The 16,180-nt window shown below is 44.3% G+C and overlaps 1 protein-coding gene across 5 annotated transcripts in view; it reads right to left on the reverse strand.

Moving 5' to 3' along the window:
• Window positions 1-13,911: 13,911 nt before the first annotated feature.
• Window positions 13,912-16,180, reverse strand: part of arhgap12b (Rho GTPase activating protein 12b) — a 63,176-nt gene continuing 60,907 nt past the window's right edge. For all 5 annotated transcript variants that reach the window (XM_037079525.1, XM_037079524.1, XM_037079523.1 and 2 more), the window contains one exon: window positions 13,912-15,561. In XM_037079525.1, the coding sequence (XP_036935420.1) occupies window positions 15,387-15,561 (175 nt within the window). In that variant the 3' untranslated portion in view covers window positions 13,912-15,386. The remainder of the gene's footprint in view (window positions 15,562-16,180) is intronic.

Here is a 16,180-nt window from a genome sequence, read left to right on the forward strand (position 1 = left end):
TTCCAACAGCATCTTGTAATTGTGCCTATTATAGATGTCTTTAACAGTGGTCACAGCCACGCCGAGGCAACGCTCTGGAACTCCAGAAAGGTCAGAGAGTGTGTAGCCCGTGGCTGCATGTTCAGGATGCGGGACCGTTTTACAGGCTTCCAGTTCAATCCGAGACTTAAAGCCAAGATATTGCCATATGTTCTGCTGGGCTCAGCATTTCAAAGGAAAATTGAAAAGCTATAACTGCTAAGAGGATATGGAGTGCTCTTGCCAATAATGGTGCAAAAGCCTGATGAAGTATCATGGCTGCTGGGACTCTGACACCGAGCCAAACCCAGGGGGCTGAAATTCCCCGGGGAAATTTAGAGAAAAGCCAGGAGGAGGAGGTAAAAAGAAAAGCCTGCGCTCAGGAAATAGCAGTCACTTAAATATCATGTTCATTTACTCAACCACTAAATAGCAGAACGTACACAGAGACATTGTGTGTGTGTGTGTGTGTGTGTGTGTGTGTGTGTGTGTGTGTGTGTGTGTGTGTGTGTGTGTGTGTGTGTGTGTGTGTGTGTGTGTGGGAGGACGAGTGTAAAGGGGCAGGTTAATATGCCATTTCATGTGACAAATGGCTGTTACAGAGCTCCATTTTCAACACAGTGGTCAGCATGAACTCATCAGTAACTGAAAATCAATGTATTTACCTTTACAGCACAACCTGTGAGACATACTGTATCTATCTATATATATATATATATATATATATATATATATATATATATATATATATATATATATATATATATATATATATATATATATATATATATATATATATATATATATATATTACTAGACACATTAGTTAATTGTCAAATACCTGTTACTAAACCCTCACTACTGCATTGGCTAATGTTAATGAATTGTAAAGTTATTGTAAGTTTAACCGCTTAGCATAACAAAAGAACTTGTGATTTGACAAAAAATGTAATACAACACAAAACATGCGTCATATCTGTTATCAAAAGAGATGTAGAGACAAACGGTTATTGGACAGTTCAATACCAAAATGACTTTTATTGCTCAACAATGGCATAAAGGAGTGTAATTAAGTGCCGTGCGTAAAAGCTGCACCCAGTATCGCCTGTAAAGACTCTCTGGCATTACTTTTGAGAGCTGACTTCCTTTTGTTGTCGAAGTCCAACTCCAGGGTCAACAACTGAGGCGGACAGTTGGAACATCCTTGTGTGTGTGTGTGTGTGTGTGTGTGTGTGTGTGCAGCAAAGGGTTGATTGGATTGTCATTGCGCTGTATTTAGCTCATACCTTAAACATCTCCCTGGAGAATTACCCTTCAGCTACAGTAATATGAAACCAATCGTTAACCACGCAGAGATCCACACTGAGGTTTCAGGTGTCCTTGTTTTGCTTGGAGTCATTATCCTGAATCCTGGTCACCTTTAACCAATCATTTCAATCACCAATAAAGCTTCACTTCTCCCCAACATACACGCACACACACACACACACACACACACACACACACACACACACACACACACACACACACACACACACACACACACACACAATAACACACCACTGCACTCACATCGTTCTTCTCTTGCCTTCCAGCTGAATCCTATTACAGTGTTTCTCAGAGATAAGCCCTGGTGAAATCTATCTATAAATGAAATTTATGCATCATCGTTTAAGCTTGTAATTGCTTAGAGACTCTATTAATTTTATTAGACAGCATATCTTCTCTTTTGCTGAAGCCACTGTGTTAGTAATCGTGTTATTTTGTCCTCTTTGTGCAGTTTGCTTTCCTTTGTAATAAGGACAGGGAGTTGATCGCTTCACATGCAGACATTCTCTCACTTCAACTCTAACTCTCTGTCACACACACACACACACACAGATTTAGTATTAATGCTCTGGCAGTTTCATGCTTTCTTTTCAGGGTGAGGCTCAGGGCTGACTTTCACCACTTCCCCTTCTCGTTACCACATCGGGACTCGAGTTGCACTAGAAAAACACCAGCTCAACCACAATCACCTCACAACCCCTGCCTCTAGACACACACACACACACACACACAGTGTTTGCAGGTATGGCTGGCCCTCCCACACTGCTGGGACAACATGGAGCGGTTCTCAGTCATGACTAGAATAACAAGGAGCTGCACAGAATTCAATTAAATAGTCTTGCTCTTTGAAAAGCTACCACCCACCTGCCTGCACACAAACATACACACACTGCACTATGTTGTAAGTAACACACCTTCACCCAACTACCAACTCTTGTATGCTTTGGTCCTCCCACACACACAGGAGAGCGTGCATGAACACACACGGGCAAATATCCACTTCTGCTCTCTCCCGTGTCTCTGCTGTGTGCGTGTGTGTGTGTGTGTGTGTGTGTGTGCTCTGTAATCCCATTGTCCCATCCTCCTCAGAGAAGCTTGGACCTTCAAACGTTGTCTCAAAAGCTGCCACCTGATTGGCTGCTAGAGGTCAGTGGATAAGCCCATAAAAAGGTGTGACATCTCTTTACACTCCCTTAAATGTTCACCTTTTTGTCCTTACAGCGCCCACGTGCTACAGGACCATATCTCACTGTCTGTGTGTCATTCACTGAGTGATGTCTGTTAATGAAAGGAAATACACAGCGCTTTGCATGGAGCCCTGTCTAAACTGCATAGACATTATGAACATATTAACCATATACATGATGCTTTATGACAGTAATCATAGCTCATTATTTCGATATGGAAGTTAAAAGTTTGCTCTGTGGAGATAAACACATAAGAGCGCTGCTAAAAGGCCACAGCCACACACACACACACACACACACACCACTGACTCCTCTCCTGTCAATATCAATATGGATATATTCAGATATGGATGGTCAGTTCAGCTTATCATTCAGGATTGTGTGTTTGTGATCGGTACATTTTCTGCCATCCTCGACGAGGATAGCAAAGTGAGGCCGTCGGGTTCAAGCTAACAGGTAACAGTGCTAAAAGCTGAATGAGCTAACAGCTAATGGCTCACAGGGCTAATAGTTTACAGAGGAACACACAGCAGGACTGAGATCTTCTGCTCAAAAGCAACACGGAGTGCTTGTGTTTGTTTGAAATGTATTTCCTTGCACACATACAATAAAATAAGTTCTTTTTCATTGCTCAACATTTTTCAGGTGATTTTACTATGCTACTTATAACTCACTATAGATGATAATAAAATGAAGAAACATCCTTCTGATCAGTGATCAGTGTTTCCCCCCAAATCCTGATCGGGGCACCCTTGTTTATAAAGCATTATAGAGATTGGCGTCATACAGAGTTATACATATTTATGAGTGCTTATACTTATGATTATACAGTGCTTCAGGCACATTATAATACACTGTAAGTATGTGCCTGATGCATTATGATGCATTAAGGACAGGGCTTCATAGAGAGTGTTACCCAAAATGCTCTCCTTCTCCAATTCCTGCTCATCATGAAGGTGATGATGCTACTTCTGGCAAGAAATCTGTGATTTCCTCACAAGTTTCTGATGAAAATCACATGAAAACAGCATCTTAAATTTGCTCTGTTTGATAAAAACAAACGAGCAATAAGCTTTCAACGTGGAACTTTTCTCTGAATCCTGAATATGTTTCTTTTTGTGGTTGGATACTGTTTAGTTTTTTTTTAGAGGGCTATATATTCATCACAAAGGGCGGTACCATTCGTGTTACACCATTTTAGGGGGATAAGTGGGATTGGGCTAGAGAAGCAGAGGCAGGAGCAGAAATCAAAAGAAGAAGGAGAAGAAGAAGAAGAAGAAGAAGAAGAAGAAGAAGAAGAAGAAGAAGAAGAAGAAGAAGAAGAAGAAGAAGAAGAAGAAGAAGAAGAAGAAGAAGAAGAAGAAGAAGAAGAAGAAGAAGAAGAAGCTCTCTCAGTTGGCAGACCTCTCTCAAAGACCCCTGCTGTTTTTTCTACATTTTCCTCTGGGAGATGGCTGGTTTTGTTTCATTTTCTTCTTTAGGTCCATGGATTAGTATAATAAGTATTATCATCTATTATATTGCCATTATCATAGCCATGATTTGTAATGTAAGAAATTAAAGATATGAATATATCTGAATGCATTCTGTGTAGAAAATCCTCAGCAACCAGCTTTTAGAGTATGAGGTATAGAAACATGGAACTGTTTTTAAATGAATGATTAAAACGTTACGAAACTACAGTGGAACAGTTGTGTGAATTAAGGACTACTGATCTCTTTAAAATGATCTGCGTGGACTCCTCTCACCATACAGCCCTGCCTCACAACTGCTCTGTCGACCAGAAGGGGATAAGCAAAGTCATAAAGCCAGCATCCAGATGTGGAAGGTGCTGTGACTCACTCAGCACCCAGCAGCTGAACTCAGATAAACTAACTCTCAGACCTTCTCCGGTTCGGGTTGCCTCACCACTGAGACGTTTTCCTTTTTGCTCATCTCTTTTCTGCAGCCCACCTCGTCATCCATCGCTCTTATTAGGAATGTGTCCACCACCTCTGTCCCACCGTGCTCAACCTTTGGTGCCTCCCCAGGTGTACACTCCCCCGCTAGAGATGACCTTTAACCTTGGCCTTTGTCTGACTCCGCGGGGAGATGTTGGTGTGTGCATGTTTCATGTGAACAGAGGTTGATATGAATGTGCCATGTTCACAGCACCAGCCCCCCCCTTTCCACCATTAGCAGAGCTGCTGTCCTCCATTTACCTTTCTGCACTTACACACCCAGCTGCCTCCCTCACAGTCTCTGTCCATTCTCACCTCCTCCTCCTCCTCCTCCTCCTCCTCCTCACACACATTTCACCCTCAAATATGTGCTTTCCCTGCTTCTCCTCTGGATAATCAGGCTGAGAGGCTTGGATGGCACCTGTTGTTTCAAATCCAGTGATTATCAACAGTTATGGTCTTCCTCCCCTCTGCTAAAAGCACAGACTCAGAGTTCAGGCTGAGCTGCTGATGCGCCTAAATCACCAGCTCCAGAGGCTCCAGAGGCTCCTGAGGCTCCAGAGCTTCGCATAGAGCAGTGTAAATAATGAATGAAGTTTCTATCTGGTAATCAGAGATGGAAATTAGTTTGTGATCATTTCACATCATCACTTTGCAAACAAAAAAAAGTTTGATGATAATGTATTTGTAAGTGGCTGTTGAAAATGTTTTCTTAGTCCTGCTGAAAGATGGCAGAATGCTCTCAACAATAGCTGAACCACATAGAGAAAATTGCTGATTAGATCTCCATATGTACAGCTGTTCCTCAGCCATGGTCGCCAGCTGTGGCGCTATTTTGGATCACACTACCTCGCTCGGCATGACCCGTCCTACTCTGCGTCCGATTGGCTACATTTGGTGCAATACTCACCAAAGACGGAACAGAGACATATCACTCTGTTGCTAAAACAGAGCGTTCAAGACACTGTGTGAAAAGGGATGCTGCAGCAATCCACCATGTGAGAATGTACCCCCAAATAAAAGTATGAACATGAAAGTTTGCATAATATGTCCTCTATATAGTAAGTCGTTTGCATGAATTTTGCACTGACTTGCTAGATGTTTCTTGATATTATCAGAAAAAAATAGACTGACAGAGTATATTACCTTCAATACTTCCAATGGAACAAACAGGTCTGGATAAGTGACAATATGCAGTCAACACAGGTTTTCTATTATTCAGCAAGAACTGGAGGTGAGATTTTAAGTTTCTGTCCGTAGTATGTTAGCTGATGTTAGCCTCAAGGGCTACAGTGTTTATAATCGCTTGGCAGCATCATCAGCTATTCCATAATAACTCTCTCACTGGTTGTTTAGTTGCAGCTTGGAGGACTGACCGGAACTTGGTTGAAATTAAGAATAAAAATTACTTTGTGAAACTATTTCCTTTCTTGAGTTTTATGAGTTTTTCAGTTTACTTCTTAGACTGTGTAGTGAACACGCTGCTTTTTCATCTTGCAGCTGAAACTTAAGGGCTACTAGAGGATCTCTTCTTGAGGTACAAAGTGGTTTTAGGAGACAGGACGGATGGTGGTAGCTGGTTAGCATGCTAACTTTAAACATTTCAGTGCCTGGTCTGAAGCTGAATGTTAGTCGGTGCTCTCAAAGCAATTTCTGCTTCAGCTACACCTCCCCCACATCTTGGGCAACTTGAGCAGGCTGTATTTTTAAAAGTGTTTATTTTAGAATTAATCTGGAGATTTTCAGTGATCCGCCACATCCTGACATATATGTATAAATCTGACTTGGAGACATCATCACCTTGCCCCGGGGCTGCCAAGGTGGCTCATCTCAGCCCTTGTATCTTCAAATGAGGCGAAAAGTGCCAACATTTGAATGATGAGGGTTTCCACATATCAGAGGAGATAGTTCTCTGTCAATGAGAGCAGCTTTCAGAGATACTGACAGTGATTTTGTGTTTAAAATACCCTAAAATGACCAAAATGAAAGCTAATTCCCATCATTACTCAAAGTATCGATCATGCAGACACGCTCATTTGCTTTTCTTATCATAACCTTTGAAAACCACCCGAGAAATGAGGCTCCCAGTCAGAGGAGGGGTGATAGAAGGAAATGAAGGGAAAAAGGGGGGATTGGTGGGATGATGAGGTGGGATCCTAATCATTGCAGGCAGCATCCATTCTCTCCTTCTGTCTCTGTCTGTCCCCATTTCCTCAGGCCATTTTCATTAAGACACCAGAGGCTTCGTTTCTGCTCCGGCGTCCATCAGCACCCCTGACCTTTTGATCCCCGCCCGGGCCCCCGTGTGAGGGTTAAGAGATGTGTGCGTTTCCTTTTTTGGATGGCTGGGGGGCCCCACCCCTCTGGTCTCTGTCACGGCTTCTGTCCCCATCATCATTCAGTGGGTGTGTGATGGGGGGCATTGTGTAATCCGGTGGATTAGTGTGGATGATCTAGACGAAGAAGCGGACAAAGATGCGCTTCAACAAAGGTGTGTGAGCGCACAAATATGAGATACCATTAAATCCCAACGAGAGCATGTGCATCATGTGTGTAATCCAACCCATCTCTCCTGATGCCCCCACCTCCCACCTCAGGAAGGAGAACAGGTTGGAGCCCCATCTTTCTGTGCCAGATGGCTCCACATTGACAAATCAATTAGGCTCCACCTCATCACCACGGGGGGGGACCGGGGCTACAAACCTGCCCACCTCCACCCCCACCACCCTGGGGCCCTCGGTCGACCACTCCTCCGTCTCTCCTCGCCTTAATCACCCCCCTGATCCCCAGAAAGCTTTGCTGGGGTAAAGAGGGCGAAGAGGCAAGGGGAAAAAAAAAGATAAAACAAAGAGGCTGGCAGCACATGAATCACCTAGCATCAATATGGATGACTTCCATGCTAATGCAGAGGGGGCCGGAGAAGAACAGTGGCAAAAGCTTGATTTTGTGAGTGTCTGTGTGTGTGTGTGTGTGTGTGTGTGTGTGTGTGTGTGTGTGTGTGTGTGCGTCTGTCTGTTTACAAGCTCAGTCAGGGCAGATTTGCCATGTGCTGAAGAGCCAAGTGTCTCTAGTTGTTTTTCCTTCCCTGTGTGGAGGTGGGAGAGGAGGAGGAAGATGATGAGGAGGAGGATGGTGGACGTTTGGGGAAGTTAATCCAAGGAGAATAAACAGCGCAGCCTGGAGCAGGTATGCATCTGGGTCGCGGAGGAGACCGTGAATCCATGTTCTTCACTACACCCTAGTGGGGGAGGAGAGACAGAGCAGGGAGCGAGGCGGACCTGAACACACTCGCGGCGTTAGAGCAGAAACTCCTGGTGGATTTAATCACTGTAGCGTGGTGATTTGATTGAAGTTTTGAGCAAAAAAAAAAAAGTCAAAGTTTCATATAAGCGCAATCAGAGCAAAATGTCCCTGAAGTCAAAGGCCATGCTTGAATGGAGACAGGGGTCACCATTTCTCCCTACACCCCCACGTTTCTGCACCAGAGTCGGGCCGGTTTACTGATGAAGCCCATTAGACTGTGTTAAAAGTTAAGTAACAACAGCAGTCAGTGATAGAATGTAATTTTTTCAACAGTTTTATTTGTACTTTACTTGGTATTTATAAATTCATATATTTTGTCTGCATCAGGCTGAAGGGAGACCGACTGTGACAATAAAAAAAAAGTGCTGAATATCAGATCTGAGAATCAATGAGCCTGATAATCAGGCCTCTGTAGTTACAGTATAGACATATATGTACATATACATATAAAGTACTTACACTTAATACATTTGATAAAAGATACTTTCAGACTTTTACTCAAGTACTGTTTGTCTGGGTGACATTTAAACACAACATAGATACTTCAGCTAAGACTTTTGGGTGCTTTTACAACACTGCTTAAAGTAGTAAAACTACTCATAATGCACAACGTTCTCTTTAGTGTTATTTATCACTGGGTTATTGTTATTGATACAATTACAAACTGTAAGTTAGAACTTGAATAGATGTACTTTGTGGTCATGGGCCTGCGCTGCTTGGTGCTGACGGTGTTTTATAGGTTTTGTTGAAAACAGGCTTGATAAGAACCAAAACATTAAAGTTGCTCCCTTTTCATTGTCGACTGTATGTAAGCAGCCGTCCAGTGCATTCTGGTACCAATGCATTGTGTTTTTTAAAAATCGGGTGTGGTGTTGCCCACTCCTCACTTGCAGTAGGCTGAGGTCTAGGCTACTTAACGCAAATCAGAGGCGTCCAGCACTACACTCTGCCCAAACTATAAAACTGCTGAAAAACACAATTTCTCATAATATAATAGAACATTTGCCACGTTTGGCATCCCGGGGCCGACAGTCCACGAGTTGCGTTCATCCAATCAGTTGCAGCCAGGAAGTGTCCTGTAACATCCCATACTAGGAAAAAGCTTCCAAAAAGGAAGACGTGCACCATCATTGTCTGTGGTCTTATCAGTATGGCCTTCCACATAACAAGCAAGCCAGTTCATTGTTTTACGAAGAATAGTGTAACATGGTGAGCAGTGCAGCTGTTAAGAGAGGTATAAAAGCCACAAGAAGGGATCTTATTCTGGGGAATAAAAGTTGAGGCCTTGAGCTGGCTGATGAAGGAGTGAGGGGAAGGTGGGAGGCAAGGTTTGCATGTTGGGAGGAGCAGCAGGGTGATGAAGAGGTGTGTGGGTGCCCTCCTGGCTCGCCTCAGTTTACTCATCCGATCTGGGGGCAGCGACGAGAAAGAAAGAGAGAGCGGATGCTGAGACCCCTGGGGAGAGATTAGCGCTGACAGCACAACAAAGAAGAATTATGCCGGAGGCCCGCGGCTCTTCGACAAATTCAAATGTAATGTATGGCTTTAACTGCGCCAAGGAGGATCAACATAATATATGATCGACCCACTTTGCGGTGCGCTCTGTTGGCAGTGATGTAAAAGCGATTTATGCCCGTAAAAATGTGCAGGCTAATTAAGTAAGACGTTGGCACGGTAGCAAATCCAATGAGCTTATGAGAGAGCTGGCAAACTAGTGCGGCCTTCCCTCTGAAGGTCTACCTGCGGAGAGAAAGAGCGAGAGAGAGGGAGGGGGATAGAAAACTTCTACTTCAAATCAGAACTGCTCATAATGGAGAAGTGTCTGATCAGATGTGGGCGTCCACGTGTGAGGCTGTTGATCCTTTAATTAAATTCTTGTTTGTGATTTGTTTAGGGGAAGTGGTGGGGACCTGGGGCCTCTGTAATTACGCAGGGCCTTTTCTCCAATCAGACAGCTGTGTTGAAAAGGCTGTGGATGAAATGTCCTGATTACATACTCAGTGGAGAAGGCTGCACTGGGGGAATACATGCGCTGTTAGCACATTCTGGAGCCAACAGTGTTAATGAGACAGAGAGGAAAGACGAAAAAAAAAAAAAAAAACAGACCACCACCCCCTTTTTCACATTAATCAGAGCACCTAGTTCCTCCTGTCTCACTGTCAGTTCTTATCATGAACAGCCTCAGCCTCACATCTCCATCCTGGCTGGAAGATCACTTCACTGCTGTTCTTATTTCCCCCCTCAAACAGGGAACCCTCCGTTTCTCGCAGTCCCATCCATCAGTGTTAATCAAAAGAAACACACAGGGCACTTTCTGACTGTAAAACAAGAACACACCACCGACCCATAATCCAGGGTCTCTGAGGGGAAGAGTGCGTTGGTGCAGAGGAAGGAGGGGCATTCAGCCGGCGCAGCCCATCTCTCTAATGAGCTGCTGAATAGGCTGTGTCACAGACCGACAGAGGCTAACTGCCGGCTCAGGCCCAGGGTACTCCACTTCACGGAGAAGGCAGACAGTATATTGGATGTTAATATTCCAGCGTGGAGGAAGATGGTAGAACCACCGGTTGACAGAGCTGAAGAAGACAAAGTGTTTTTTTTCTCTTTTAGCAGCAGTAGGAGTGCTGCTGGGATGACTGAAGTCCCCGTCCACCTCTGCATACATACGGCATGGCACTATTGTCTTTGTCTTCTCACTCTATCTACAGTTAATTTCCCCAGACCCCCATAGCAGCCACCGCAGGTAGGCCTCAGAGAGGTGTAACATGGGGCCTCATCTCAATTCTCCTGCACGCCTTCCTTCTCTAACAGCCAGCCTGCTTCCATCCTCAATTACAGCGGGAGAGAATATCATATAGACGAAGGCTGTTAAATCTTTAGCAGGTGAAGAGAGGACTAGCCATCTCAGAGTACAGAGGTGTGTGTCCGCTGGAACAGCCGCTGTAACTGTCCACGGGTAAATAAATAGATATTCTGTAGAAGGGCCATTATCTGTCATACAGTCTTGCCTTGTATTTATTGCGTACTTAATGGACTTGATTGTATTACTGAAGGTAAGGAGGGAGGAAAAAAAAAAAAATCCATTGCCAGCGAGAAGGTGCTTTCAGCATCCTGCAATTACCTTATGTAAATCCTGGCCTGGAATGTTGATCCACTGCTATTTAAAATGCATTGAATTTCCATGGAAAATGATCCACTCCTGCCGCCTGCAGCTCATTAATAACAACGATGAGCCGTCCTGACATTTGGAATACTTACACGCTTACTTAGCATTGCCATGCATGTGAGAACACAGCCGAGTCTGCTGCGCGCCGCAGCCATGACAGCACATTTGGAAAACGGATGGCTTTGAATTAAAGCGCACCAGCAAATGAGTTATTTCTGCAACTGGAACCGGTTCTTCTTCTCTTGCATGATGTTTTGCTGTAAGTGCTCATGGGAACCTTTGATGGTGCAGGCAGTGTGCAGGGTGCTGAGGCAGCCTCAGCCCCCTGATTCTTACCAGGATATTAACATGAACACAGTGCACTGTACCATGTATTTGTAGTGCTCAGTGTTTTGAAGAATTTAAAGGGATCACTAACTTTTGCAGGGCTATCTCAGATTAGGGCTTGGAGTTCTAATCTTTAACAGATAATGAGAGATGCTATAGATGCATTATGGGAATAGTAGGACTCTTTTTTTTAATATAATATAACCCTATAAATCTGGGAATCTCAGGGATTACTTTATCCATTATGACTAATATTGTAATCTGTCTCTTATGAATCCGTAATTTCCACTACTAGGTCTCTTTATCAGAGCAAAACACCTTTGCCTTGTGCTGGGCAGAGTGGGGGGGCGCAGAGCTGATGCCCTCAGAGGAATAAATACTCTGCTGCTGCTGCTGCTGGGTGAACTGACCCTTTCTTAGATCGCTGAAATGTTTTGGTGGCTCTTGAAAAATCCAGCATGTGATGGATCACAAGACTCGCACAGCGAGTCACAACAGCTCTGCTGAGTCACAAGGGTCTTCTGTAAATAAGGCTGCGGCACCGGCCTCCCAAAGGTTGACGGAACATCAGTCCTGATAAGTGAATGGGGAGCCAAGGTGGGGGCCCGGTTGCCATTGGAGACCACAAACAGGAGGTCAGTCAGCTGTCACAACATCGTTCTAAGAGTGGAATAAACTGGCAGCGGAAGTCAATACTGTATTTGAGATTCTGGTAATTATGATACTTTAAAAGTGTCCTCTGAAATACTCTCCCTGTACTGATTTATAATCACAAACATACACAGCCATTTGTTCCCTGAGCTCGGAGTAAAAAGCAGTGGGTAGAGCAGAGGGGTGTTGACCCCAGAGTGGAGAAAACTCCCATCCACTTAGTTCCTCATGCAGCCACTTTGCCGACAGTCCACCTGCAAATGAAGCAGGGGGGGGAAGTGCTAAAGACCCATAAATCTTTTATGCTCCATAATGGCTTGTTCACATTACCTGCCCACACCTCAGCCTCCGAGGAGAAGTCCAGGCCAGCAGCGAGCAGATCGGGCCTGAAAACCACCGCAAGCATATGGAGCACTTCAAACACTCAAAGCCTCCCTGGGCCTGAGCTGTGGTCGCACCCATGAATTATAGAAATGATCTAATTGTTTTCTCATTTGGAAATACTGGGGCCCTCCTCTCTTGCGTTTCTGTTTTAACGGCCTGCGGTTTCCAACGGGGTGCATGATTCAGAGCTACCTACCCCCGACACGTTTGTCCAATCCTAGGTGGTCCGCGCTGTCAAAACAGAGCTAGATCTGAGGTGTAAGCTAAACCTGTTGCAGTAAATTAACACGTAGGCCCGAACAGAGGGGAGAGGGTTCGATTTGGCATCAAAAAAGGAACGGTGGTGATCTGAGGAGGGAGGAGGGCACATGTGGTGGTACATACGGATATCTTAAACTTCGTATGACTCATGTTTAACACTTGTGAGGAATCATCCAGAAAAAAGAAGATAAATAAACAATTTGAAGAGATCTTGCAAGCAAAATGTGATCGTGCAGAAGGGTAAAAGAAGTGTGCCGTACGTGCTGTACTGCTAGGAGTGGTTTGAAAGTCATGGAAAAGTCTGCCCGGAGTCTTCGGTTTCTTTTTTTGACTGACGAATACCAACTACTGCCGCCTGGTGGTATACATAGGTATTTTCTTTAACACAGTTGCAGAAAGTACAAGCTAGCTGGCCTTGACTTGAGGTCTTTGGGGTGTGTTCAGTGCAGCTTTCTGACTGAGACACAGGTGACATGAGGCACTGCTCGTCCTTCAGTGAAGGCCTGGTGTATCATGCTGACACTGGCCAGTCATCAGGACAAAAAGTTAACAGTTAATGTTTTGAAGTTTACATTTCGATGTTTGAAACACAGGTTGCTTAAAAAACAAAATGCTGATTTCAGCTTAATGGGAAACATTCTGATTATAGCTCATAATCAGGAATTAGTATCTCATAAATTTGACTGAACCAGACATTTTGACCCGATGTAAAGAAGTTTAGTTTTTATGTTTCCTAACTTTAAATCTATGTCTTCCCCCTTTTTATGGCAGAGATGGTCTTCTGTACGTTTAATATTAGCCACCACTGCACAAAAACACAACCTGCAGTAAAAAAACAGGGGGAACACTCGATGGAAGCTTTCGCTCAGTGCTGCCGGCAGCAAGCAGCTTTGCTTAGCACTCGGCCTGCCTTGTGCTTCTTAATCAAAACTGGCACCATGGCAATTACCTAATTAGACATCAATTAATCCACACCCTTCAGGTCTGCAGCCAAGTTTGACCTGAGGAGTAATGACAAAAATGCCTTCGAATAACGGGAGAAATCGGATTAATTGAAGCCGAGTGGCAGAGGTTGTGCTGCATTTGAGAAATCTGCAGAAATATACTGCAGTTCATTTCATAATTAACAGGTAGGGATATAATTGATTGAGACACGAAAGCTTAATCACTGAATTCAATAACCAGGATATCAGCTGAGTAGATTAATTCAATTCTGTAATTAAAGCAGAGGGAAAGGTGAAGCATTATAGCTGATTGAAGGTTAAACTGCAGACTCACCTTTCTCTCTCCCGTCATACGCTGCGAATATTTAACGCCACCTTTCTGACAAAGGCACACTTTACAGTTTCAACTTTTAGTTTGTCTTTTTTATTAGACATAGCAATTTCACAAACAGCAGTTAGCCTGAAAATTACATTCAAAATGTGCAGCTGACCATGCGCAAACACTCCAGATACACCTTCAAACAAAAGTCACAGTCCATCATGTGTCTGTTTTCCCACTATCTTTGTACTGTCATGTTTTAATTCAAATTTACAAAATCAAAAAAAAATCAAGATCATTTTCACTATTTCACCATCAAAGCATACATACCTGCCACTATTACACATTTTAACAACTAGTTTCGGTCACTGTACATATGCTCTGAAAGGTTTTAAAGGCTCTTCTTTGAATTCTGACACCAGGATGCCCCCACATATCAACCTTTGAAATATTCCCAGTACCGTTTTCCTTCTCTGGATACTCTTTAATGTTAGCTTAGTTGAAGGGAAGGGTCATCAAGCCGACACTCGGAGACAGTTCATGTAAAAATGAGTAACATTGCAGTTCTTAGAAATCCACTTTGTTTTCCAGTAAAACCAGGACCTCGGTGGCATTTCCTGCCACTGAAGAGACCAACACTGAAGTCCACAGGGGAGCACAGACAATGACCCCCGGCAGCTTAACGCACACTTTACCAAAGCACGTAAGACTATACGACATACAGTTTGTACAAAGTGGCAAGACAAGGATCCTTCTGCTCAGGTTAATTCACACACGCACACACACACACACACACAGACACAGACAGGGTCAGTCCTCCATCATTCAAGTCACAAGACACTCTTGTCACAGGGTTAATGCTTAATACTGGTTGATAGGGGGAGGTGAGGGTGGTGTGTGGGGGTTAGGGTTATGGTGATGGGGTCGGGGGGTGTTGCTAGGGGAAGTTGGGGACACAATCTGTAACTCCAGTCCAGTGCCAAAAGACAGTCTGTTAACATAACACTGATTAGTTTTTCGACCTTGTCCAACAACACACATGGCTGATACATCACACACGAAGCTCCAAGACACAGAAAACGTATCCAGTTCGGATTCAGCTCACTCCTTCAGAGAGGGGGTGAGGCTGCCGATTTGGCTTTTAATGCCGCGCGGTCCCGTCCGCGATCCGCCAAGGTTCGGTTGCCTTCCACCAGCTCCACTTTGAAGTTTGAAATACTGGCCACAGGGATCCAGTGTATGTGAAAACACCTGAATACTCAAATCCACCAAAACCACAAGGACGCTAGCACGTCATCACGGCCACTCTTAAACACTGTCCATAGTCCGGCCTGCTTCTCGCAGCAGGAATGGCAACTGAAACGCGGGTGAAATCTGTACACCTTTTTCTGAAATTCATCTCCAAAACTTCTGTAAGTGCAACACTTTTGTAAACTGTCCTGTCAATGAATGTTAATTTTTTCCTCCAACTGCTTGGTCCACAGCAATGTTCAGCTCAGTCAAAGAAAAGAGGGGAAAAAGGAAAAGAAGCCAGCATCCTCGTCTGAGTGGGGGCCTCTACCTGCCGAAGATGCTTTCGTACTCGAGCAGTATGAGCTCCACTATCTGGTTCTGGTAGACCATGTGGACCGCGATGTTGCCTGTCTCGGTCTCGGGCCGCAGCAGCGTGGGTCCGAACACGATGGCTACGCTCTGGGTGGTCATGCGGTTGGCCTCTCCGTGTTCAATCACCCTGAAGGCAGAGAAAAGTAGAACACGAGGACATTTAAACATGGACCGTGTCAGAAATGGCTTCAGGTAAGCGAGGATTTGTTTGACAACCTTTCGTTTTAGTGTAGCTTCAGGGTTTCATCTAGAAAAACAACATTACGATCTTTACACACATCCTTCGGGCTCGAGACCAAGCGCTGAGGCGAGCCTCACGACACACACTCTGTAGCAGTGCTGAAGGCTCCAGGGTAGAGCATAATAGCCTTTTTAAATAGAATCTACATCCTTGCATGCAGATGCACAAAACAATAACATATTCATGGAAGGGAGAAAAAAAGAAGATTAAATCCGCCCGCTGATATACGTAGACTCATACACTGAATGTCACGCTATAAATTCCCTCAAGAAACACCACTTCATAGGTACTGAATTACAGCATACACAGCGCCATATAAATGCAAATTGGAAACCTAGGCAAATGTCATTGTGAACGTATGATATTGCCACAGGCTCCAGTGGGCTAAGGATACAAGGTAAACCTGGTTGTAGTTTGTGTTTGCCCACGGGCTGATCAGTGCGAGGGAAGGTAAACAATCAGAGCCTGAAACTACTTGAGCCAGTGCCGGGTTCAAGAGCTGTGT

This window comes from Acanthopagrus latus, chromosome 19, assembly GCF_904848185.1.
Source record: "Acanthopagrus latus isolate v.2019 chromosome 19, fAcaLat1.1, whole genome shotgun sequence".
Lineage (NCBI taxonomy): Eukaryota > Metazoa > Chordata > Actinopteri > Spariformes > Sparidae > Acanthopagrus > Acanthopagrus latus.